The sequence below is a fragment of the Panthera onca genome, chromosome D2, assembly GCF_046562875.1.
Source record: "Panthera onca isolate mPanOnc1 chromosome D2, mPanOnc1 haplotype 2, whole genome shotgun sequence".
Lineage (NCBI taxonomy): Eukaryota > Metazoa > Chordata > Mammalia > Carnivora > Felidae > Panthera > Panthera onca.
Genome location: NC_138349.1, coordinates 76796697 through 76822706, shown reverse-complemented (window position 1 = coordinate 76822706; position 26010 = coordinate 76796697). Strand labels below are relative to the sequence as shown.

Here is a 26010-nt window from a genome sequence, read left to right as displayed (position 1 = left end):
CATTCCTTTTCATGACTACATAGTATTTCCCTGTAGTGCATATACGATACTTTATGTAACTAGCTCCCTGTGGATGGACAGTTAAGCTCTTTCCAGACAGTTATCCTTCAGTAGAACACATCCCAGGCCCCATTTTCAGCAAGAAAAACTACTTTAAACATGGTTTGGGTTTTGGTTTTGTTTTTTTTTTTTTTTTTTAACTCACAATACTGAGATTAATCATATATATAACCTGTTGGGACAGGCACAAGAAAACAGGCCATGATTTTTTTTTAATATGATATTTTGTCAAATTGGCTAACATACAGTGTATACAGTGTGCTCTTGGTTTTGGGGGTACATTCTCGTGATTCATTGCTTAATACAGCACCTAGTGCTCCTCCCAGCAAGTGCCCTCCTCAATCCTCATCACCCATTTTCCCCTTTCCCCACACCCCCATCAACCCTCAGTCTGATCTCTGTATTTAAAAGTCTCTTATGGTTTCCCTCCCTCTCTGTTTGACACTATTTTTCCCCTTTCCTTCTCCTATGGTCTTCAGTTAAGTTTCTCAAATTCCACATATGAGTGAAAACATAGGACATCTGTCTTTCTCTGACTGACTTACTTCACTTAGCATAATACCCTCCAGTTCCATATCTATGTTGTTGCAAATGGCAGGAATTCATTCTTTCTCGTTGCCAAATAGTAGTCCATTGTACATATAAACCACATCTTCTTTATCCATTCATCCATCGATGGACATTTGGGCTCTTTCCATGATTTGGCTATTGTTGAAAGTGCTGCTATAAACAGTGGGGTACATGTGCCCCTATGCATCCGCACTCCTCTATCCTTTGGATAAATTCCTAGTAGTGCTATTGCTGGGTTGTAGGGTAGATCTGGTTTTAATTTTTTGAGGAACCTCCACACTGTTTTCCATAGCGGCTGCACCAGTTTGCATTCCCACCAAGAGTACAAGAGGGTTCCCGTTTCTCCACATCCTCGCCAGCATCTACAGTCTCCTGATTTGTTCATTTTAGCCACTCTGACCAATGTGAGGTGGTATCTCAGTGTGGCTTTGATTTGTATTTCCCTGATGAGGCATGACATTGAGCATCTTTTCATGTGTCTGTTGTAGGTCATGCTTTTTAAAAACTGAATTGACAGGCAAAAAATATCATGACCTAAAATATTTATCGAGTTCTTTTTGTTCAGATTCAACTTAAAATGAGCAACTACTGCTGATGAAAATTACCTTATCCTGTTACCACATGATTTAAGTCCTTTCATAATAAGAGTATCAGAAACACTCCTGGATAGAACCCCAAAGCTGCTCATGAAATCCGTGCAAGCTTCCTGACCCCGCTATGCAACGCCGTGGAGGTCTGTTTGATCCTACCTTTTTATAGGTATACATAACAGGGAAGGTAATTTCCCAGAGGTAATTATTCCTTTGTGCAAATCCAGAGAATGAATCTAATCTAAAAGGTCAATTTATTTAGTTAAGTCTAATGAAGGGTCTCTATCTTTAATGAGCATTCCAAGGAGCCAATAAAGGTAACTAACCAATTGGAATGTGAAGAAAGGACCCCAACAGCTCTGAGATAATAGCTGGCAAAGAGGCCAGTGCACTCTGAAAAGGAATTTTAAGCTTTGTTAGAACGTTTCATTTTCATTCTATTTACAGTTTTAATTACCACGGTCTATAGAGACCGTTCTTAATGCATTTCCAATCGTCCTCGGTTTCTCGGAAAAGCCTGCTAATTATGGAGGAGACGGAGCAACAACAGCCAGAGCAAACCCCCATACATTTTCCCTGAAGGCTTCTTTGTGGCTTGTCTTGCTGGTTGATAGCAACGCACATCTTTAAAGTCTGTGGGAACTAAATCTTGGAGGACTAGTGTGGAATGAGGGTAGGTCCACACGGTTTTTGAGGCAGGCTCCTTGGGTCAAACCAGATTACCAAGCCAGATGTCCTTTCTTAGGAAAAACGATGCTCTATGAACTAGACAGAGTCCAACAAGGAAACAGGCCACAGTCTCCACAGGTCACAGCTCAACCCAGAAACTGCTCAGTCACAGGTGAGGTTCTCCAACCTCCTCTCCTGCTTCCTCTACCTCCCTCCTGGAGAACAGTTCATTCCCCACGCCTCTACACCTAGCGATAAGTACCAATGCTTTCTGCAGCTCAAAGACAAGCATGTGAAAAAAAACTTTCAGGGCCATCCAAAGATAACCAGACAGGAAACCACAGAACCATCTACAGATGTTCCTGACTTACGATGGTCCAACTTCTAATTTTTGACTTCCTATCGGCATAAAAGCCACTCGCATTCGGTAGAAACCATACTTGGAATTTTGGATCTGTAGCTTTCCCCAGGCTTGTGCTATGTGGTAGGGTCCTCTCTTGTGACGCTGGTCAGGGACAGCAGCTCCTTGCAGCCACAGGACCACGAGGGTAAACAACTGATACACTTACCAACATTCTGCACCCATATACATGGCCCTTCTGTTGCTCACTTTTGGTACGGTATTCAACTACATGACAGTCAACACTCTGTTATAAAACAGGCGTGGTGTTAGAAGCTCTTGCTCAACCGCAGGCTAGGAGAAGTGTTCCGAGCACGCTGAAAGTCAGCTGGGCTGAGCTATGATGTTCAGGAAGTTAGCTGTAGAGAATGCATTTTTGACTTACGGTATTTTCAACTTACAATGGGTTTATCCAAATGTGATGCCATCAGAAGTCAAGGAAGATCCGTATCTCCAGAAAGGAAAGGCTGATAGTATTTGAAGTCCTTACCACCTTCCAAAGAAGCTCACATGAAAACAAAAGGAAAAGGCAGGAAGGCAGTGGAAAGCACTGTCTCGACATGTATATTCCTGAGACAACAGAAGCAAATATCAGCATCTATTCCCAAAAGAGAAGGAATCACCACCTGTGAGGCACCGGCCAGGATGGGCAGTCCTGGGGGCACAGACTGATCTTCCTGAATACAGGCCTGCCCTGGCCATGGCATAAAAACTCTTCAGAAACACGGTGCAAAGGAGAAGGGCCCAGAGGTGAAGGCTGTGTTCCCATGGCTTGTAGGAGGAGGTTTTCACACAGAAAGCCTGAAGGATATTCAAACTATCAGCAGTCCCTCCTCTGTTATATTCCTAAACGTAATCAAGAGGCACAGAAAATGTTCTTTAACCCCTGAAACATGGTGGCTGAGAACAATATCTGTTGAAGGAGTTTCCCAGGAGTAGCTGTTACCAAGAACTGTCGGTCCCATTCAGCGGTGGGCGAGGCCACTCCTTCTTCATGAAGAATGTACCGGCAAAGCCCCTAGTTTAAGTCCACAAGAACTATAATACTGACCACTGTCTTTCTCAAAGATGAATTCTATGCCAATCAGCACACTGTGCTAAATGACAAAAAAAAGTACTACATGAAATGCTGAGATAAGCCTGTGTTACTGAAGGCTATACATTTGCATTTGGTTTCTTTTTCAATGAATTAAGCCTATAGACATAAACACCTATATTTTAGACTTTTCCACAGAGAAAAAGGGAAGAAGGTCTTTTAATCGAGATGTGTAATAACTATGGTCATTGACATAACACAAGTTCATATCTCTACCTGGAAGAGAGTATTACCCAGATAAGGACCAAAAAAAAAAAAAAAAAATCCACCTTGAGTCTGACACGGTTGTCTGCATAGCAATCTATTTCATGCTATCAGTTAATTATTAATTCTTTCAGCAATTTGGTTCTAGGTGTGGCCTGCCTCTTGTAAGACTAACTGTTCAATTTACTAAACAAAAATGTGGCAAGACAACACCTATACATTTCTTTCATGCTTGTTAAACTAGCTTTAACTGATGATAATGCCATAAAATACTCATTTCAGGTCACATTTCCTGAAATGGGTACTCAGAAAAGCTTACAGGATTTTTCTGAATGAAACAGAACAGGGCCCGCTGAGGGCTGGGACATTTGGGCAGAGGCCCATAGCATGAGGCTCAGGGGGTAGAAAGGTCTTAGCTTTCAAGCCCACCAATTATGAAACAGTACTGTTGTCAGATCCAAATCAGTTTGGGGCATTGTCAAAGCGCTCTGTGACTTTGAGATTGCCGATAGCTTGCTTTCCCCAGCGAGTGGAGATGCCGGGAGGCTCGCCGTGTCCACCCTGGCCCGCATCCTGTGGGGTGGGACGAACTGGCCCCAGGTAAGCGGGGGCAGTGGGCCCCAGGAGAGGCGGAGGTCAAGCCTGGCCCAGCCTGCAGTCATGGCTCAGAACTCAGATTCTATTTCTGACTCTGACCCATGTAACTGTTTGTCCTTCATGCCCTGACACTTTCCCAGCTACAAAAACACCGGATAATTGTCACGATCAACTCTATGAAATTGCTGAAAAAATTATCAGGAGGAGAAGAACTGTGAAAGCCAGTCAGCCAACGTTACCTACTGCACTGGTTCTGAACACACTCTCATGTACGCCTACCGGAAACCACTCTGTGGTTTAAGTTGATTTTTCTAAAAATGCTCCATTTATTTTTCTATTTACAATAATCACTTTAATGGTGTGTTCTTTTCCACTCCATAGACTCCCAATTTGCCAAGATTTCTTCTAATCCCTTTCGTGTGTGTGTGTGTGTGTGTGTGTGTGTGTGTGTGTGTGTTTTAATATTTGAAAAGTAAGGGGTGGGGAGCATCTAGAAAGCTGCACAGATTTATAAAATCTCTGGTTAATGCAGGAGAGGAGGTCAGAGCTGTTCCTCTGGAGTAAACGTGATTTCAGCTTTAGTGTTTAAAAAGGAGACAGTGCCCTCACAAAGAGCAGGGAGCCCACTGACAGAGAGGGCAGAAATTCCTGCCCCTTGTGGCTTGCAGAGGCAGAACGTTCTGGTTCACCACAAAGCTTCACCGTCCCCTCAGCCGAGAGAGAGATTCCAGTCCACACACCACGTGAGGACACGCGCTGGGCGATCCATACGATGGGCCACTCCAGAATCACATCAGAAATCAGCAACATAGCCTTTCATTTAAATATTCAGACACATAACCATCTTGGAAAACATTTAAGGAAGTGCTGTGGACCCAGAAGTCACTCACAATATTGACTGGTCAGCATAATCATCTGATCTTGAAAAAAATCCCAAACCTTCAAGGTTGCCACACAACATCATACTCACACAACATTACAAAAAAATGTAACCAGAGAAAGAAGTATGTAAGCATTAAAGGCTTACTTGTAAGGATCCTGCCTGTGCGACAACCAATTGCAAGACGGAGCCCTAATGTTAACCAGGGACCTAAGCACACAGTGGGCAGCCCTCGGCTTACAGCTCCAAGATCCTGCTAGGTAACACAGCGTGCAACCGCTCAGGTCAGCAGTCGCTGAAGAACAGCAGCCCTAAAATCTGAAGCCTAGCTCTGTGACCGGCTCAGCATCTGGTGTGGGCAAGTCGGCTCCTCTCTCCTATGGCTTGTTTCTTCCCCTAAGGAATGCACCGTTGACCTAATTCAACGAGTTGACTGTGATGCGTGATGAATTAAAGAGAACGCAAAATATGTCACAAATGTAGAAACACAAAAGAACAGCACTCAGTGATGGCAATAATTCAGAGAGAGCTGAGGTGCTTTGGGGTTTAATTTAAAAGGGAATTAAACCATTGCATAGAAAAACAGACAGCCTACAGTCACGATCTCAGTCTACTTGAGCATAAGAGATATTCCACCTCCAATAACTAAGCATAAACAAGCTGTTGCTTAGCACAGTTCATAAACTGTTGCAGTAACACAGACAGAAAAGGGAGGCGAGAAGGTCTGGGATCCAAGAAGCCGGAAAGATGCCAGGTCTTCTTCATCTTTTCCGGATTTTCCACAAGTACTCACACCACTGGTCAGAGAACAAAGAACATCGTTAGCATCTCTTCACTTCCTCAAGGCACAAGGTGTTCAGAACATTAATTCTGGCTGATAGCAGGAAAAAATATTATGCCTGTGTAATTTTTTTTTAACGTATTCCCAAGAGACAATTAATATAAAGGGCTACATTTGCATCAGGACTTGGTTCCAAATACACTAAGTATAAAGAGCCTTAAAATTTAAGTCTTGTAAGGGGCACCTGGGTGGCTCAGTCGGTGGAGTGTCCGACTTTGGCTCAGGTCACAATCTCACTGTTCACGAGTTCAAGCCCCACGTCGGGCTCTGTGCTGACAGCTCGGACCTGGAGGCTGTTTCGGATTCTGTGTCTCCCTCTCTCCCTGCCTCTGCCTGCTCCTCTCTCAAAAGTAAATAAACATTTAAAAAGTTTTTAAAAATTAACTCTTATAAAAAGGCAAATCCTTGAAATAAAGATGAGTCACTTTCCCTCTAAAAAAAAAAAAAAAAAAAAGGCAAATCCCATTTCATCCCATTGCAAATGGCAGACACACACTGATTTCTCAGACTTTCATATGCCTGCAAGCCGACACCAAAACGACCACAGTAATCCTGTCTTACTCACCTCTGTATCACCCACAGAACCCAACACCCAGCAGGCATACCTGGATTCACACAGAGAGGACTAGCACTTATTTGAATTTTCAACACTTGAAATGGTGACAATTCCAGTCATAAATAAGCTGGAAGCTCAACAGTACCAAACACTGCTTTTTTTTTTAATGTTTATTTATTTTGAGAGAGAGAAAGAGCAAGCAGGGGAGGGGCAGAGAGAGAAAGGGAGAGAGAATCCCAAGAAGGTTCTGTGCCTGACTCAGGGCTGGAACTCACCAACCATAAGATCATGACCTGAGCTGATATCAAGAGTCAGGCGCTTAACCGACTGAGCCACCCAGGTGTCCCCAAAATACTGTTTTTAACTTGAATCCCAGGGATACTCAGAAATACAAATTTAATTACTCAAAGACACAGTAAGTGGGGAAAAAAGAAGAAGTCTTTTTCCACTGATGATTCACTGCCTCCCCCCCAAATTCTGTCAGCAAGCAGCGTTCGGGGGTCTCTTCTACCCAAAGTTAGGATGTCTGGCAATCTCAAATTGGGGGGTAGGGTAGCCTACGAACAACTCAAGGGGGGCTGTCACTATCAGAGTCCTTAAAGGACCTGGTGGGAAAGCAGAAAAAATACTGTCAGAAATACCTGACGTGGGACACCACGTAAAAAAAATAGTTACAAACAGAGAGGGAGGGAGGCAAACCGTAAGGGACTCTTAAATACAGAGATCAGACTGAGGGTTGATGGGGGGTCGGGGGAGAGGGGAAAATGGGGGATGGGCATTGAGGAGGGCACTTGTTGGGAGGAGCACTGGGTGTCGTATGTAAGTGATGAATCAGGGGAATCTACCCCCAAAACCAAGAGCAACTGTATACACTGTATACTAGCCATCTGGACAATAAATTATATTAAAAAAATTAAAATAAAATAAAATGCTGGTGTAAGTGATACACTTATAAGCGGGGGTCTTTGCTCTGTGCTCCTGACAGGTGCCTGGAGCATGCTAACACTCAGTATTTGCTCAATAGGATCTCATTTGCCAGACTTTCTGGGACAATTAGTAAAGACGAAAGCAGTCAGATTTTTTTTTTTTTTTTGCTGAAAAAATAAAAAAGACTGAGGAGTTTAAAATCTGTTATCTGTTCAAGTTCCAGGTTTTTAAAAAATTATCGTGTCAAACTTCATTACGGAATCCTTAAATGTTAAAAGAGACTCTGTAACCTTGCCAAAAAAAGAAGGAAAAAAAAAAAAAAACCCTTGTAAAAAAATAAAAGACAACCTCATGGCTGAGGGTATCCGAAAATAGAATCAGGCTAATGGATGATCCTTTAAGTGGGTAGGTTAAAGATGGCTCTCCCAGCACTTGGAAAGATAGTTCCACCCATGTCTGGTTTTCATCAGAAATTCTGAACCGTGCATTTTGGGCTTCAGTCACCAGGCTCCTAAGACTGACTTCCATTTAGGTCCTGGGCTGTTCAGAATACAGAAAGAAAGGTTCTGTAAAGCCCTAAGGCTGCTAACAGGAAAAAAAAAATGGTTTTTAGGTTTTTTCACAAAGCCAAATCTAGCCCAGACTGATTCCGGCTTGAGGAATGGCCTCTCCAGTATGTGGACTCTCCTCCACAACTTCCAGAAAAGGACGGGACAGATTAAAGTTATGAATTTGGAAAGGGGTAAGGACAGCTAATCAGGCTACTTTGTATCGGGAAAAGTCTAGGCTTCAATAGGAAACCTGTGCCTTGTCTACAGCACCCCATCTATGCTATTGTCCAACTCCTAAATCATAGATAAAGGAGAGCAATCAAATAATTCTTGCCTATAGACAAGAAAGGCATTCTGTTCTGTACAGGGACCATCCTCCTTCCTCCCATAGAAAAACGTCTCCTGCCCTGTGGACGTTCATCTCACTATTCCTAACCTATAAATGTGCCTCTTCTTTGGATTTTCTCTTGAACTGCTCGTTAACTCCTCTTCATTTTTCTTTAATGAGTTAAATAACATCTTTAACATGCATTCACTTCTATGTTTGTGTGAGAGTCACGCTTTTTACCTTTATTTGAGAATTGTCTTTTCATACTTCAGGCTTTAGGGTCCATTTTCTAAAGACAGGTCAACCCTCAAACACGCTAAAATATTCGTTATTCCAATCAAAATGTTATTGATTTCAGTGAAGACAAGAATGATCTGCGGAATCGAAGTCTATCATTTGCTGATCTTAAGTGACGGTATGCTTCCCTTGTCCTGTGAAAATGACAACTGTCCTAAGTCTCAGCTTACTGGATTCCTCTTCCATGTCAAAGCCTCCATTTAAAGTCTAATACGTGTCCCCATGTTCCCTCTCATACGAATCACCATAAATAATACTAAATTTGGGTTGAATTATTTAGCACGTTTCCCTGTTTCATAAAGATCTTACATTTATCTAGAAGCTAAAGTATTTCCATCTGTTAATTTCCTCCCTGCTCAAGAAAATTTCCCACAAACATTTTATCACCACTTACAGGAGTCTTTATTACTCATGCTCTTGATTTTCATTTCTCAGCTCCACTTACTCATCTCTAAATTCCTATTATCGGCAAAGTACGTAAAGTAACAAGCAAGAACATCAGACACGTCTCTGCTCCACCGATTCCCCGTGTTTTGAAACCAAAAAAAAATTGTTTTGAATTTTTTGGAAACAAAATTTTTATATAAAAATTTATAAAACTTATTTTTAAAACCTTTTATTTAAAAAAACCCCTAGCTCTTCTAAAGGACCGTTAGTAAATGATCTTGGTGAAACTCCCCCGTTGTAACTGTTGAACGGAAAAAGGCAGAGGTTAGAAATACGCAGATTCTACCCAAACTATTCGAGGGCTGGAAGCATATGTTAAACTAATCAGATCAAGTATCTTCAATATCAAAGTCTCAGTCATTCTTGCTCTAAAAGGTTTTTTGTTTTTTAAATAAAGGAGGTGGGGGTAAGCTCAAAGAACCACATGAAAGCTCTCAGGTGCCTGGTCAGCCAAGACAGAGCAATTCCCGGGCCAGGAGCCTGACTTAGCCACTGGCTGGGAGTTCTCTGGGGTCACACCTGCCTCCCCCAAGCTGGCATGAGCTATGCGGAGAATTCCTTTGAGGACTTTCTGGTAAGCAAGCATCTACAGCTCCCAACAAACAGCCTTACATATGATTGATCCTGAGCTATGCTTCCCAAAATAACTTGTTCCCTTGCAGCCTGGGTAATTATGGGCAAGATGTGGCTCAGTGACAGGGCAAACCCAACTGTTGCTTGGTTTTAGGCAACAGCAACATTTATTACACTTTTATTATTCTGTTCCTGAGGATGAATGCAAGGCTTTTCTTTAGAAAAGCAAACTGATGTTTCCCTCCTCAGCCCATCCGGGGAACTGAAGAAACAGTTCACCATAATGTTACTACTTTCAGGGACCCAAATAAATGGCTGCCTCATAAGGGATTACAGCGCTCATTTAGAACGAAACAGCTCTCCGTAAGACACCACATGCTCTGCATTGGTGTTTTGGGCCAGAGCGCAATCCTAAACCAGAAATAGTCCCCATCAGGTACGTCTACAGGATTCCTCTCCACACGGGGAAACCTCTGGTTAGCAGAAGGGGTAAAAACAGGGGAGCCGGCCATTTCCAAAGTTCCTGCTCACTCCGTCCTGAGGGAACCAGGCTCCGATTTCCTCCTTCAAAAAGTTCCTGCCTAGGGCTCATGCTGAGTGGACAGTGTTCACAAAAATATACGATGAAGCCTTCGTATCGTGAGCCATTTCAGACAATCACATACTATGATACAAAATTCATAAACATATGCTTCCATACTATAGCATAAAGTGTTCTAGTAGACGATATGGCAAAATGTTAACACCAGTTTTCTCTAGATTGTGACTTTTAAAAATTTCTTATCCATATTTTCTGTAGGGAACGTGTATGACTTATGCAGAAATGTATCTTAAAAAAGTAACTCGGGGAAGTATACACAACGTGTTAGCCTAGATTCTTTGGTCTTCATCCTGGTTATCTGTAATTACGTTAAGCTAGCTTTACTTCATTAATCCTCCATATTTCTCCCTGAAAAAGAAAAACGACCTAAATTGGATATAATTAAGCAACCCCAGATTTCTGAAGTTAGCCAATGGAGGGCTCCTCCAGGATTTTTTTTTCAAGTTTCACATTAAAATCCCTATTTCGACATCACATTTCAAAACCCTAATGGAGAAGGTACACACTGTCCAAGTTCTAGGATCGCAGAACAGAAATCCTTTGGAGTCCATAATATCCAGTTACCCAGATGCCAGTTACAGCAATACAACCCACTGTCACACACCAGGTATTTCTGACAGGATTTTTCCGGCCTCCCTACCAAGTCCTTAAAGGACTCCACCAGTGACAGCCCCACCTGTGTCTGATTATAGAAACACGGGGAATTTTTACAGTAAGCATGATTTTATCACACAGTAAATGTACTTATTATCATTGCTGCACTCCCAGAGTTTACATATATATATATATATATATGTTTTCAAATATAAATATAAATACATAAAACTTAAATTGTCTGAAGAACAAAGCTAGATAGAATTTGACTTTGGTGACCGCGCTACCTATTTAAATAACGTGTGACCCTTCGTTTTTCAGACTCGCAAAATAAGCATTCTTAAAGCACAGCACATATTAATATCAAACTGTCTGAAGTGTGAATCTACACAGTATTGATGAAACCATAAAGATAACATATCAAATACCAAAAGCACATGGTGGCATGCATTTCAGAGGGGAGCCTGACCCACCGTGGGGGGTCGGTGGCCCCGTGTCCCTCCACACACAGGGCTCCACCCCCATGGCTCTCTGCAAGGCTTGGCCTTCTAAAAGATACATGAATTAAAAGATTTGGAAATTACTAGACTCTGGTATTTAAATCTGTTCAAAACGTAAGAAATCTCACTTGGCCAATATCTGCATTTTTTAAAGTTCAGAAATAGGCCCGTATTTTGAGAAAAGGCATTGCTATCCTATATATACATTACTTGGGTCTCAACATTATTTTAATGTTCTGAGGTTGCTACGTGTATGTCCTCGGAACACAGGGACCACAGAGTCTGCATCTAGCCTGGACCACTTCTGAGAGTCCAAGGAAACGCGGTTATTGCTACAGCCCCCAGTGGGACCTTTCTGGGCAGACTTGGATGTGGGCTTCCTACCTCTCACTCCGCCTTTTCGTCATATCCCTTCCTGAAGAACAGAGGCCCTGAGAAATGAACACCACGTCATACACCTTAAATTTATACAGTGTTGTTATGTTTTTTAAAGTTGTACTGTATTTATTTTAATTTTATTTTTTATTTTTTTAAATTTACATCCAAATTAGTTAGCATACAGTGCAACAATTTCAGGAGTAGATTCCTTAGTGCCCCTTACCCATTTAGCCCATCCCCCTCCAGTAACCCTCAGTTTGTTCTCCATATTTATGGGAGTCTCTTCTGTTTTGTCCCCCTGCCTGTTTTTATATTATTTTTGCCTCCCTTCCCTTATGTTCATCTGTTTTCTCTTAAAGTCCTCATATGAGTGAAGTCATATGATTTTTGCCTTTCTCTGATTAATTTCACTTAGCATAATACCCTCCAGTTCCATCCACGTAGTTGCAAATGGCAAGATTTCGTTCTTTTTGATTGCTGAGTAATACTCCATTGTATATATATATACCACATCTTCTTTATCCATTCATCCATCGATGGACATTTGGGCTCCTTCCATACTTTGGCTATTGTTGATAGTGCTGCTATAAACATGGGGGTGCATGTGTCCCTTCGAAACAGCACACCTGTATCCCTTGGATAAATACCCAGTAGTGCAATTGTTGGGTCATAGGGTAGTTCCATTTTTAATTTTTTGAGCAACCTCCATACTGTTTTCCAGAGTGGCTGCACCAGCTTGCATTCCCATGTTATGTTAATTATATCTCAGTAAAGCTGGGGGGGGATATAAAATAAATAAAAGTGAGTTTTTGCACAGAGTGAGGTAGCCTGGGACTTGGCATGCATGCGGCCACCCTCCCCCCCCCCCCCCTCACTTCCAGGACTCCCCTAGATATGCACACATGTAAGCAGGCAAGGGCCTGATCTAGGTCTAAATAAAATCCCCGGAAGCAGTCTTGGCAAGACTGCCCCTAAAAATAACCTTTCCCCAAGAACCCTTTAAATGTCTCTTCTCTCCTTCCTCCGGCTGTACTCTGGGGGTGGTGGAGGAAATAAAGACACAGATGTATCAAATTCAGCATCCTCAGACACCTTCCCCACCTCCTGTCTCTGATCCAAGCTCACCGTCCAACGCGGTAAAAGCAGAGGTCATACGAACTAAGAGGGAACTAGACCAATAACCCTGCAAGAGGTTATAGGGTCACTTTATCAGATCAGTTTGCAGCAGGAGGCGAGAGAGACTCCTTACACACAGCACACACCCTATCAGCACAGACACACGGGCACAAACTCGTAGCAGTGAACCATTCACATTTACAGGATGCTAAGAGGCTTTGCCTCTGCCCAAAACGCCTCACACCATGCCAGCCTCTCCTCTTGTCAGCCTGAAATCTATGCTGAGGGTTCTTCCTGGAATTAGACAACGGGATTATCATCCTAGAAAGGTTACCTTTAAAATGCGGGTGATGTCTGGAAAGGCAGGTCTTGGGAATCTTTCATTTAAAGGAAGAAGGTGAGGGGCGTCTGGGTGGCGCAGTCGGTTAAGTGTCCAACTTGGTTTCGGCTCAGGCCATGATCTCACGGTTCATGGGTTCAAACCCCACATCAGTCTCCATGCTGAAAAGTGCGAAGCCTGCTTGGGATTCTCTGTCTTCCTCTCTCTCCGCCCCGCTCCCCCTCACTCTCTCTGTCCCTCAAAATAAATAAATAAGCTTAAAAAAAAAAAGATTAAAGGGAGCAGGTGACAAATGGCCTCCTTCAAAGTTCTGCTTTGTGCTGAGTCTTTCAAAAATTTTTTACGGAATAAAACACTGGTTGAGCATAAAAACTGTTTCACTTTTAGAGGTGGACATCCCTGGTAACCATTTCACAATGTATGCATATATCAAAACATCCTGTACACTTTAAATATCTATAATTTTTATCTGTCAACCAATTACACCTCCATAAAGCTGGGGGGAAAAAGAATCAGACATCCCCTATCCACGAAACAGGTTTTCCTTGGCCAGTTGGCAGTTGGGTTCAGAAGGATTCACTATGTTCTGCATTCTCCCTGGTTTTGTGTATGTTTGAAACTTTCCATAATGTGAAGTTAAAGAAAAGCAGAATTCTTTTAATTTTTTTAAAATTAATCTTTTTTTTTTTTTTGAGAGAGAGAGAGAACAAGCCAGGAAGGGGCAAAGAGAGGAGAGAATCCCAAGCAGGCTCCCCACTGTCAGCATAGAGCCTAATACAGGGCTCAAACTCAAACTGAGATAATGACCTGAGCCTAAACCAAGAGTCAGATGCTTAACCAACTGAGCCACCCAGGAGCCCCAGCAATTTTTTTTTAATATAAAGAGAGTCCTTGGCACTGCGACGTCACAGTGTTTATGCTGAATCTTGGTGGGACCCAAATCTTAGAGAGCGTTCCTGCACTAAGACAGCACGCCTGCACGGGGAGAACTGATCTGTGCTCTTGCCTCCTGGAGTCTCGTTGGCTGGTTCCAAAAGAGAGCTGACTCGAGTTCTTAGGCATCATGAACTCTGGCTTCTTTTGGAACTGAGTCAGACCAGCAGTTAACTCCAAAGGGATGCCCTTAATGGCGTGTCCTACTAAACTCCATCTGAGAGGGTTTTGTTAGCTTTCCCTGTGGTGCCTTTTCTCCTCCTGTAGGTACCTCTGTTGGACGAAGCAACTGCTACACAGCCTGACCTGGAGAAAAACCCTTGAATGACAGTATTTACCATGCCCTAAAACTCAGTTCTCTCATTTCATCAGACACTCCCAGTTGTACACATTGTGGAACGAAAAATTCACAGGCACACACAGCCTTCCACAAAGGCAACAGGTTATTGGTAAGTGAGAAATTAGGAATACAGAATCCCAGAATTCTACTCAGAGTTGTAGGTGATAAGTCTGAGTACAAAGCAATTGAAAAACCCCAGAAAACGATTAGTAGTTCAAAGCACAGCCTTCAGAGTTAAGCAGCATGGCTCTAAAACTCAGCTCCGTCCCTGGTGGACCAGAATATGCCATAAAATAGCAGCATCTCTGCATTTGATAAAGCTCTCATTGTGAGACAGAACTGTATCTTTGTAATCTAGAACTCTGTGTGTGTTTTCTGGCTACACTTCCCCACCCTCAACAACCCTTGGACAAGTCACTTAACCTGGCTGAAAAAAAGGAGAATAATAATACTCCATTCTCAAGGTTGTTGTGAAGATTTAATAAAATAATATCTATGGTTAAAACAGTGCCTAGTAATTCTCAATAAATAACTGCTCTGCCCTGCACAGTGCATAGTTTGGGATACTAAGGATAACAGACCAAATCCCTTCTCCACCCTTTTTCTTAATCTTTCACATACTAAAGTATCACTTTTACTGTCTTGGAATTCTTTTTGTTTTGGTGTTATACTGAAAACAAATTTTTCTTGTAAATATTCTTCTGTTTCAAAATTTAACAGAATAGATCAAAGTATGCAATAAAATAATCAGCCACTTCCTATTTCATAAATTTCCAATAATAGGATAGAAATTACACAGTTTGCAAAATGTAAAATGCATGCCTTGCCTTTTTCCAACAAATCTCTCCCCACATCCCAGCCCAATCTGACGCTCACCCTCTCACCCCTGCCTCCTCTCAAAAGTGCGTTTGTTTCAAAATAGAAAAATATTATCCTCTGTGGGTGACCTCTAAACTGATTACAATTCTGAATACATCTGTCATCATTTTCTTGACCAACACTCTCCCAACCCCAAATACTAATAATATTTTCTAAAATCCTCAAGACCAAATATCTAAATGAGGGCAACAATTCATTCTACTCCCTTAATTATATAAATGATAACATAGAAAAAAAGGAAACCTATCTGGGGGTTAAATTCTACATTTAGTAGAAGATGAAACAAATTCTACTGTCTTCAGCAATCCTCGTGACATTTTAGTATAGTCTTCCTCAGGAAAGCCTACCACTGGCCATTTCAACTGCAGTAAGCGTTTCATGCCACAGACCTGAGCACATCACCATAAATAATTTCTTACAGCTTTTCACCTCCTTTGAAAGCATAACTCAGCTCATCGGCTAAAAGATATCCCATCCCACGGTGCCAAATCCCTGCGTTTCTCTTCCAGCAACTAAATCAATTCAAATGCCACATTCAGACTGGCGAAGCTCCATTGGAATACCAAGGTGAGATTTCTCCAGGAAGAAAATCAAAGACGTTGTGACAGTTCGAGTTGTTCCAAGTCCTCTGATGTGTCCCCATCTTCATGCAGAGGAGCAATGCTCCCAGGTGCAGGCAATGACACTGCTTCCTCTAGAGCCCTTTTTTTTTTTTTTTTAATGTTTATTTATTTTTTGAGAGAGAGAAAGACAGAGTGTGAGTCGGGGAGGGGCAGAGAGAGAGGGAGACACAGAATCCAAAGCAGGCTCCAGGCTCTGAGCTATCAGCACAGAGCCCAATGCGGGGCTCAAACCCACAAACCATGAGATCGTGACCTGAGCTAAAGTCGGATACTTAACCGATTGAGCCACCCAGGTACCCCCCATCTAGAGTCCTCTTGTCTTCTCTGGATTTCTCCCATGTTCCCCTCCCCATAGTTTCAACCATTGCCTATGAGCAGATAACTGCTACACCTAAACCTCCAGGCTTGACCTTTCTCCTTGATATTTCCATTGAATATCAAGCTCTTGATCCAAACCTCCCATTTTTACCTTCTATGAAACCCAACGATCCCTTTACTTCCCTAAATGAACACCAAAGACATTAGAGATAAGGCTAGAAATGATTAGGATTCAGTTTTATGGTTTGGCTATTGCATGGTATTGGTCAAGGATCTCAAATACAACGGGACATAGTGGTAACATAGTTTTACTGGGTTGAACAGAAGAAACTGCAATTTTTGGAAGTCGAAGTGGTCAATATTGAGAATTTCATACGTTCATCCTAATACGTGTAAAATACCTCAAAATTCTAATAAAGAGCAATGACATTACGTAACTTCTAAATAATTATTTTCATGGAGCAGTGGCTCAGTAGGTTAAACGTCCAACTCTTGGCTCAGGTCATGATCTCATGGTTCATGAGATCGAGCCCCGTGTCAAGCTCTGTGCTGACAGCCTGGAGTCTGCTTGGGATTCTCTCTCTCCCTCTCTCATGCTCTCTCTCACTCTCTCAAAATAAATAAATAAACTTTAATAAATAAATATTACTTTCACATCTTATTTGACTATCATGAAATAACTTAAAGATTCCTTATGACTGTAAAAGGTAGGATTTCTTGGTTGGCCAGTCTCAATTATAATTGTCTATGTAAGACTCAATCACAGGTTTATATTCAGTATAGGTCTCATTTGCCCCAAATAAGTGTATATTCACCTCTTTGTCCATTTGGTCCTCATGATCACTAAAAAAGGAGATTTTTCCAAGACAGCATGCCTTTTAATGAAAAGGTTGTCACAGATACTATTAAGAATCTATTTATAATGTATAACGATTCCTGGGGGTTATATCTAACAAATTTACCTGCTGGCAAAAAGAAACAAACAAAGCAAGACAACCCAAAGTCATGCTAACGTCTTAGTCATGAACTTGGCCTGTCCTTTCCAGGACACATATATTCTTCAGAATCACCCACGTCTATTCTCTCTTATCCAGTTCTACTGGGAAGTACAGCACATTTTCCAAAAAAATTGGTTTTACCACAAAAACACACACTTAAATTATACTTATCTGAATCATAAGTGAATTTGTAATTTTCTTTATTAAGTGGGTAAAGATTTTCAATCTGGAAAATAAAACTGGTCATTTCAAATCAAATTTAGGTTACCAGAAACTTTGTTCATTAAGATGGTGACACATTATAATTTAAATAAATCTGCATGTATGAAAGTTTAATTCCAAAAATCTCTAAATTCCAATTATTTTTAAATTAAGCAGCTTGTCTTTGAAGGCTCAATCTTAGACTAAGGATTAAGTCAGACAACTCCATCATGTTGAGGACTTGAGAAAAACACTTTAAGAAAATTTTTTTTTTAACATTTATTTTTGAGAGACGGAGCACGAACGGGGGAGGGGCAGAAGGAGAGAGGGAGACACAGAATCTGAAGCAGGCTCCAGGCTCTGAGCTGTCAGCACAGAGCCCCATGCAGGGCTTGAACTCATGAACTGTGAGATCATGACCTGAGCCGAAGTCGGATGCTTAACTAAGTCACCCAGGCGCTCCAAGAAAATATTTTTTAAAAGCACTAGACAGTAAGCATGATTTGGAGTTAATACATATATAGCTCAAGTAGTTATAAAGACTGCAAAACTAGGTTGTTAATTATTACACTTAAAATTTTTAATTGTACTAAATGCCTTTTGGAAATAGAACTCATAACTTTTTTCATTCCACAAATGAGTTCAGAGTCTGAGCAGGCTCAGTGCAGGGCTCCGGGAACCAGAGAGTGTCTGCCCACAGCCCTCAGAGGGAGACCAAAACACTACCAGGTGACCCATGTTCTAGAAGGCTAGCCTCCTGGAGGAGGGGCCTGATGGAGGAGGAACTCCAGAATGAGCAGAGGACATAGGGGCTGGGCATAAGGCAAAGGGGTGAATACCACTCTGTGGGGTTGGACCTTGAACCTGTGGGGGAGAAATGGAATAGTAGACAGAGGCTAGGTGAGACCTGGCCTCACAAACCACTGCATGGGGTCCAAATTCTCTCCTGATGGCAATTAAAAAAAAACACAGAGGAACTTTAAGCAGGAAATACCATGACCAGGCTTGTGTTTTATAAAGATCATTCCTGCCAGGATCATGGAGAAAAGCATGAGCTATGGGAGGGTGACAGCACAGGAGGCCACCACCCTAATCCAGGCAGGAAACACAGAAGCTCTGAAGACCTTAACGTATATAACAGGAGGAAGGGGCAGGGTCCAGAGGACTTCAGCAGATGGGCTCCACCAGAGTTGACAGGGAGGGAGGCACCAAGGATAACTCCCAGAATCCCGCTTGGGTGACACGGAGGAAGATGTTTCCATTCACCGCGACAGGAAACCACCCAGGTGGGACATTCGGGAAATATTCTCTCCTTTCTTTCACCAGCCTAGTGGAATGGGGTGTCCTTCCTGTGCGCTTCGCACTGACCTTTCTGTCTCTTGAACTGGGCTGTAAGTTCCTTAAGGCCTAAGGTGGTGTCAACTCAATTCTCTATCCCTGGACACGAAAAATGTCCAACGAATGAAAGAAAGAAAGACCGTGCCTGTGGTCCGTTTAGATTTTGCTCTTCAGTAGGGCTGCAGGTAAAAAAAAAAACCAAAAAAGCAAAGAACGTTTCCAATCTGGAAAATTGCAGGGAGGGGGACAGGTGCGTGCCCCCAGATGTGCGTTTGTGTAGAAAATGTTCCCCCCAGACTTCTTTGGAAAGACCAATCCCTTGCGCTCAAGATTTTCCTTCCTTTGGAATTTGTCTAGCACAGCAGTTAGCAAACGCTCCCCCTAATCTTTGCTCTCTGTTCTTTCTGGAAGAATTAGTACCGTTCCCAGGGAAACAGCGGTACAATTCTGACTGTCCTCCAACGTATTCCGTACCGACTCCTCTGCTCATCATGGTGGCTCCCCCGCCCACTCGGGGACTGTGCCTTTTCTGTAGGTGTCTCCCAGCTGCAGCCACTGACTGCAGCTTTCTGACAGCTTTCTGAAGCCACGTTCATTAAGTTTCCCAGCTAAGAATTATATCCGTCCTCCCACACCCTTGTAGAATCTTCTTTTGAGTTCAAGTTTCTTCCCTGGTGAACTTGGCTGAAGGCGTGGGGCCCCAGCGTCTCGGGGAGGGTCTGAAGACAAAAAGCGACTTTTCTGCCTTACCACTCGAACCAAGTGTGTATTTAGAACAACCGTCCCTCCGGGGTCAGAGGTGTGTTGGTGCTCATACTAGATTCTGCCTTTCCACACCTACCCATCGGCATCCTTCTCTGGACATCAGGGGCCCCTTAGAACTCCAGCCCTCCCTTCAAGTGATGGATGGCCTCGGGAACACATGACTTGTCCCACAGCCCCGGAGCTCACCCCCCTGCCCTGGATGACATGTCCTGTAAATATGCCACTTTCTATCTCCCGGCAGGTAAACCGATTCTCCTCATCAGTTTGCTTGTTCCTTGTCAATACCATGGTCTTGACTTTCCAGTCCAGGAGCTCTGACGGCGGGATCATGTCTGCTTAACTGGATTTATACAGCAGCCTCCCGTGGAACAGCACAGGGCCATTTAATACTTTTATAATCCCTCCTGACCACTCTCAAATTGATGCCTTCCTCACCATTTCTCCTACCAGCCCCTAGATCTAAACCTGGCCACTCTACCCTGCGGGTCCCATCTCAGGCTTCTGCCTGGGTCTCCTGGCCTCAGGTCCTCCTGCATCCGATTCATTCCGCAAACAGTCGGCTTCTTCAAGCACGGCCCCTTGGACTCCATCACCTGCAGCCTGGGTCCCCTGTAAGCTGGCCCTCTCTCTCTTCTCTCTGAAGTTCAACCTGCATCCTGAGCTTTAGCTAAGCCTGTCTCTTCCTGCTCCCTCAAGCACATCAGAAGCAGCAGACGCATCCAAGAATATGGAGCTGGGTGTCCTAGGCTGGCCACATTGGCCACTTTCTCCTTTCAGGCTCTCACTCTCTAAGCTTGTTCCCTTAGCCCTTTGTCAGAGGGTGGTGAGGGGGGTCCAGGAAATAAAAGGGTGAGGGTGCTTTCATAGCACGAAAGGGTGACTGGCCACTCAGCTGATATTTAGTTACTACTTAAATTATGGCCTGGCCCAAGTCCTACTCCTTTACAAAGCTACTTCCTCATTATTCTCACCCACGATGACTTTCCTGGTTTGACCTCCCATAATTTTTGTTCTTTACACAACGAGCGCTGGCACTTAATGTTAAACAACGTCTTATTTTCTAAGTTCAAGTGTGTAAATCCACTCTTTTTAAAAGTACACCAAAGGGTGCCTGGGTGGCTCAGTTGGTTAAGCGTCCGACTTTGGCTCAGGTCATGATCTCGTGGTCTGTGAGTTCGAGCCCCGAGTCAGGCTCTGTGCTGACAGCTCAGAGCCTGGAGCCTGCTTCGGATTCTTTGTCTCCCTCTCTCTTTGCCCCTCCCTTACACCCTCATTCTCTCTCAAAATAAACGAATAAACTTAAAAAAAATGTATATCAGGGGAGGGGGATGATGGGAAGTTAGTGTTTAGTGGGCACAGAGTTTCAGTTTGGGATGCTGGAAAAGTTCAGATGGATGGGGATGATGGCTGCATGGCCATGTGAATGTATTAATGTCACTGAATCGTACCCCTAAAAATGGTTAAGGGGCGCCTGAGTCGCTTAGTCAGTTAAGTGACCAACTTTAGCTCAGGTCGTGACCTCATGGTTCGTGAGTTCGAGCCCCATGTCAGGCTCTGTGCTGACAGCTCAGAGCCTGGAGCCTGCTTTGGATTCTGTCTCTCTCTCTCTCTCTCTCTCTGCTCCTCCCCTGTGTGTGCTCTGTCTCCTTCTGTCTCCCTCTCTCAAAAATAAACACTAAAAAAAATTTTAATGGTTAAAATGGTAAATTTTATATATATTTCTCCGCAATAAAAAAACAAAAGTACAGCAAAGTCACTAAGGAACAAATCTGTGCTCTGTTGTCCCCCAGCAGTCCAAGTGCAGACCTACTGCACAGCTAACCACCACTACACCAGTTGCTAAAACAAATATTTGCCACATGAAGGTAATAACATTTGAACATGTATAGTGTCTAAAGCCCCTTCAACGTAAACTGATTTAACCACTGGATCTTGAAAAGCATGACGAGGTGAGAAAGGTCCCACGTATCTTTATTTTCTAGATAAAGAAACAGAAACTTGAAGGTTTAGGGACTTGATCGCGGTCAGAGAGTACCAGGGAGCGCCGGGATTCCTCTAGGTCTCATCAATCTGAGAAAGTTCACAAGCGTTTCATCAACCGTTCACCTTGTTGGAACACACAGTGCCTTTTCTCCAGGGAAATATTCAGGCAGAGGCAGACTGCAACATGCAGCGGGGAACAGCTTCACCTTGTGCCCTTAACCAGCAGCTGCTCTCCTCAGAACACAGAACTCTCAGGCCCCTGGGCTCTCTGTTTAACCTGGACCCTGTGGGCAGCTGCTCCCACACGTGTCCGTCCATGCTGCCTGAGCTGACACGGCGACACTTTGGCCTGGATGGCAGACTTGCTCCAGGGTGAACCGTGAATCGGACCCTCTAAATGACAGACATGCAAAACAACTTGACTTTCTCTCCAGAATGATTAAAACCAGTGAGAGTTCCGAATACAGAATAAATGAACCACTCTCTTATTCTCCCAACGACTGGTACAAAAGTTTATCCGTCCTCTAGCCATAAACAAATTAAGGATGTAGGGACCCTTTATACTTCAAAACACATAGTCATTTCCTTAAAAGGCCTGTGCGAGGCTCCCAGAGTGAAGGACAGCGCCCCAAGCTCACAGAGATAGCACACATATTCAGCATTGCTGTTCTCACAAGTCACCTCCTGATTAGGCTTCCGTTGAACTGAAGGTTGAATGTGTTCCTTGGTTCCAAGAGAAGCTTGCTTCTAAATACCAAAGCTCTAGGAGTTTCAAAAGTCCACTGAAGACAGCCTAACTTACATGAATATGTATATCGCTACCCCTGTTACTAAACACCCCTGAAAGAGAAAGGGAGCCCTTCGAAATGCCTGCACATACTTCTAAATTCAGTGTCTTCTGAATTGCCTCTTTTTGGAAAAAACACTACACTTCCTCAAAAAAATTGAAAATGGAACTACCACATGGTCCCGAAATTTCATTTCTGGGTATAAAACCAGCAAAATTGAAAGCAGGGTCATGAAAAGGTATTTGTACACCCATGTTTATACCAGCATTATTCACAATAGACAAAAGCGGTCCAAGTGTCCACCTGCGGATAAATAAACAAAACGTGGAAGATACATACAGCGGAATATCAGTCAGCCTTAAGAAGGAAGGAAATTCTGACACAGCCCGTAACACGGGTGGACCTTGTGAACACTATGCTAAGTGAAATGAGCCAGACTCAAAAGGACAAATACCGTTATGATTCTACCTATATGAGGTCCCTAGCGGAGTTAAATTCTTAGAGACAGAAAGTAGACCAGTGGTTGCCAGGGGCTGGGGAGAGGGGAGAATGCAAACTTATTCTTTAATGGGTATCCAGAGTTTAGTCTTGGAAGATGAAAAGAGTTCAGAAGATTGGTTGCATAACACAACAATGTGGGTATTCTTAACTCCGATGAACTGCACACTGAAACATGCTTAAGATGGTCAATTTTATATGTTTCTTACCAAAATTTGTAAAAATCATCAAAAAAAAAAAAGAAAGAAAGAAAGAAAGAAAGAAAGAAAGAAAGAAAGAAAGAAAGAAACAAGCACTCTACTTTTGTTAAGTCCTTCTGTACCAAAGAATTCCACACCAGGGAGCAAGGATTACCACAGCCCATGAGACTCTCTGAACCGTGGATATAATTAGGCACCGCATCCATTATAACGCCACAGACGTCATCGTGTGTTACCAGCATCTGTTGACAGATCTCATACCCAGCATATCACTGAAATGGCAAGTGTGGAGAAGGTAGCCCACAATAGAAACAATGGCATTTTACCCTTGTCCCGTTCCAACAGTTTGTCTCATACGACATAAATAGAGGCCACTGCTCTGGCTACACTGAGCTCACAGCTCGATATTATTTTATTGACCTGAGTAGGTTCTATACCAAAAGTAGAAACAGAGTTCTCTTCTGGATCTGTTCAGACCTGTGTCCTAATGCAGTGGATTCCCCACTCACACCCGCAAGATCTGTGTGTGAGCTCATATTTAGCTTAAAAATAAAAATAAAAATAAATTCTCACTTTAAACTTAGCATTCTTTTGAATCGGGATCAGGAAGTATAATAATGTATGTCAAGGGCTATCCAATTATCATATTATATTCATGCAGGTATCCCAAACTTAAAACAAAAATTACAACAATGCCATTATATCAAAAAAATATTGTGAATGCATTAAAAAAAATATGACAGGAGATATATGTCAATGTGGCTTTTGGAAACTGACATCAGCTCTATCCAAAACTAAAAAACAAAAGCAGAAACCACTGTGATCAGACTATTATTCCTAAAAATGATGGGCAGACTATCTGCCCAATTCCTTAGCTATTTACTGTTTCCCATACAAAAAAAAAAAAAAAAACAAAAACAAAAAAAAAAACAAAAACAAAAACATGACCATGAAAATGTACCAATCAAAACTTTGGGGAAATTTTTTAAAGAGAAACACTCATGCTAAAAATTAAAGTCACTTTTGCACTTCTGTTTGACCACGCATCACCTAGTCCAGATGACACGTTCATAATCCATGTGTTTTCCCTCACAGTGTCATTTAAAAATTGTAGAAGATTTGAAATTTTATTTTCCTTTATATTTATCACTTCCAATTCTCTGGCTTCCAAGAAAGTGGGGATAGTGGAAGTCTTAGGAAACTAACGTGGAGGGTGAAATGTAGCCAAATTTGAGGTTTAAAGTAGTAACAGTAAATGTATTTTACCAGAGAGGGTAGACAACCAAAGAGGAATCTTGATATAAAAACAATGCTTGGCTATTTGACAAGTATCCAAATAGGGAGAGATCCTTCCAGGAGAGATCCTTCGCTAACACTGTTCACTGGGAGAGAAAGTACAGATGTACGTGTTTCCCACGGTCGTACACTAATTCACCAAGTAACACAGCACACTCACTCACAGTGGCAGCTACATTTCCTATGCACGCATATGGTCAACAGAGGTTATTCACGTCAAAGCAGGTCCTTAGAAGGGAAATCCACTTTGCTCCACCCCCAGAAAAATAGGGGAGGCGGGAGTGTAGGGCACTTTGCTTTTGTCATGACACTGTCATCATAAAGTTGGGTTCGCAGGTCTGCGATGGCATGCCTGACCCCACCAGGCTCTGTGCCCAGTCAAACAGGAGGTGGGTTTAGCCTCCTGATGAACATTCTCTACGTGTTCCAGCCAAGGTGATCAAGAAGAAACCTTGAAATAGTGGAATATTCCACTGGGCCCCCAGAGCGCCAACCAAGTTGGGCAGGGAGCTTTCAGAGTTGGCTGACTCCCTCGTCCCTGTGTGCTTACCTCAATGAACCACAAATAGAGCGTGAAATAATTATTACTTCATTGGTGAATGTCTAGTGTCCATACAGCATCCCTCTCTTAGGAGCCCCAAACACTTAAGAAATGATTTGCAAATCTACTCTTCGGGCAGCCCTGTGACTATCCCATTGACGCTGATGTTCACTTGACATTTTCATTTGAGGAGAGATGGGCTGGGGGCAAGTGAACACAGTGGTGCAGGTTAGTATAACTCTTGCGGCGAAGGTCACAGACGCCAGGGGTCAGGAGCAGACCGACCTGAGACTTTCAGGTTCTGGTCTGACACTGGTTAAAGCAGAAACACACACACTGTTCCCCCTTTAACGTTTTTCGTTTTGTGACTCTTCAGTTACTTACACACGCGCGCGCACAGACACACACGCACACGCGCGCGCGCGCACACACTCAGGGCGCCCGGGTTCGTGCCCGTCCCTGGACGTGTTCTCCTTCCTCACGGGGCACGCGGGCTACGATGACACGGGACAACACAACACCTCCACCGCGCGCCCACTCGCAGGTGCACGCAGTGGGCGAGCCCGCGGGGGAACCGGGACACACAGACGCGCGGGCCGAGCCCGCAGACGGCGGGCACGGGGCCCTTGCTGACCTTCCTCTGCTGCTTCTCCCAGGCCGGGTCGAGGAGCAGGTCGCGGTCCCACTCCTCCTCCTGGATCATGTACTCGTCATCTTCGTAGACGTAGTTGTACTGCACGCCGGGCTCTATCTGGTTCATGGCGCTCGGGGGGCCGGGGCTGCGGCGGGGCGCGCACGGACTGACGGACGGACTGACGGACGGGCGGGCGGGCGGAGACGCGGCGGGGCCGGCGGGCGCGCGGAGCTCGGCAGAGGCGCGGGCGGCGGACTGGCGGGCGCGGGGTGACCTTCGCGCGGCTCCTCTCGGGGCGGCACGCCTAGACGCTGGGTCGCGGGCGAAGCACCAGCTCGAGCCGCGAGCAGCTGCCGCGCCGCTTAATACCCGCGCCGCCCGTCACGTGGCCGCCGGGCCGCGCCCCCGCCCCGCCCTCCGCCCGCCCCCGCCTCTGCCCCCGCCCCCGCTGCGCCGAGCACGTGCTGGCGGGCTGGGACGCGGGGCGGCTGGGGGTCCCCAATGCGCGGCTGCAGCAAACCTCCTTGGCCGCGAGCGGAGCCTGCATGCACCAGCCCACG

At 43.8% G+C, this 26010-nt stretch overlaps 1 protein-coding gene across 2 annotated transcripts in view; it reads right to left on the bottom strand.

The window, feature by feature from the left end:
* ACTN2 (actinin alpha 2) overlaps nucleotides 1-25794 on the bottom strand; it is a 72016-nt gene extending 46222 nt beyond the window's left edge. Inside the window, exon 1 of one of the 2 annotated variants that reach the window (XM_060642918.3) lies at nucleotides 25451-25794. In XM_060642918.3, the coding sequence (XP_060498901.1) occupies nucleotides 25451-25576 (126 nt within the window). In that variant the 5' untranslated portion in view covers nucleotides 25577-25794. The remainder of the gene's footprint in view (nucleotides 1-25450) is intronic. The other variant, XM_060642919.3, reaches the window with a different exon arrangement.
* Nucleotides 25795-26010: the final 216 nt, after the last annotated feature.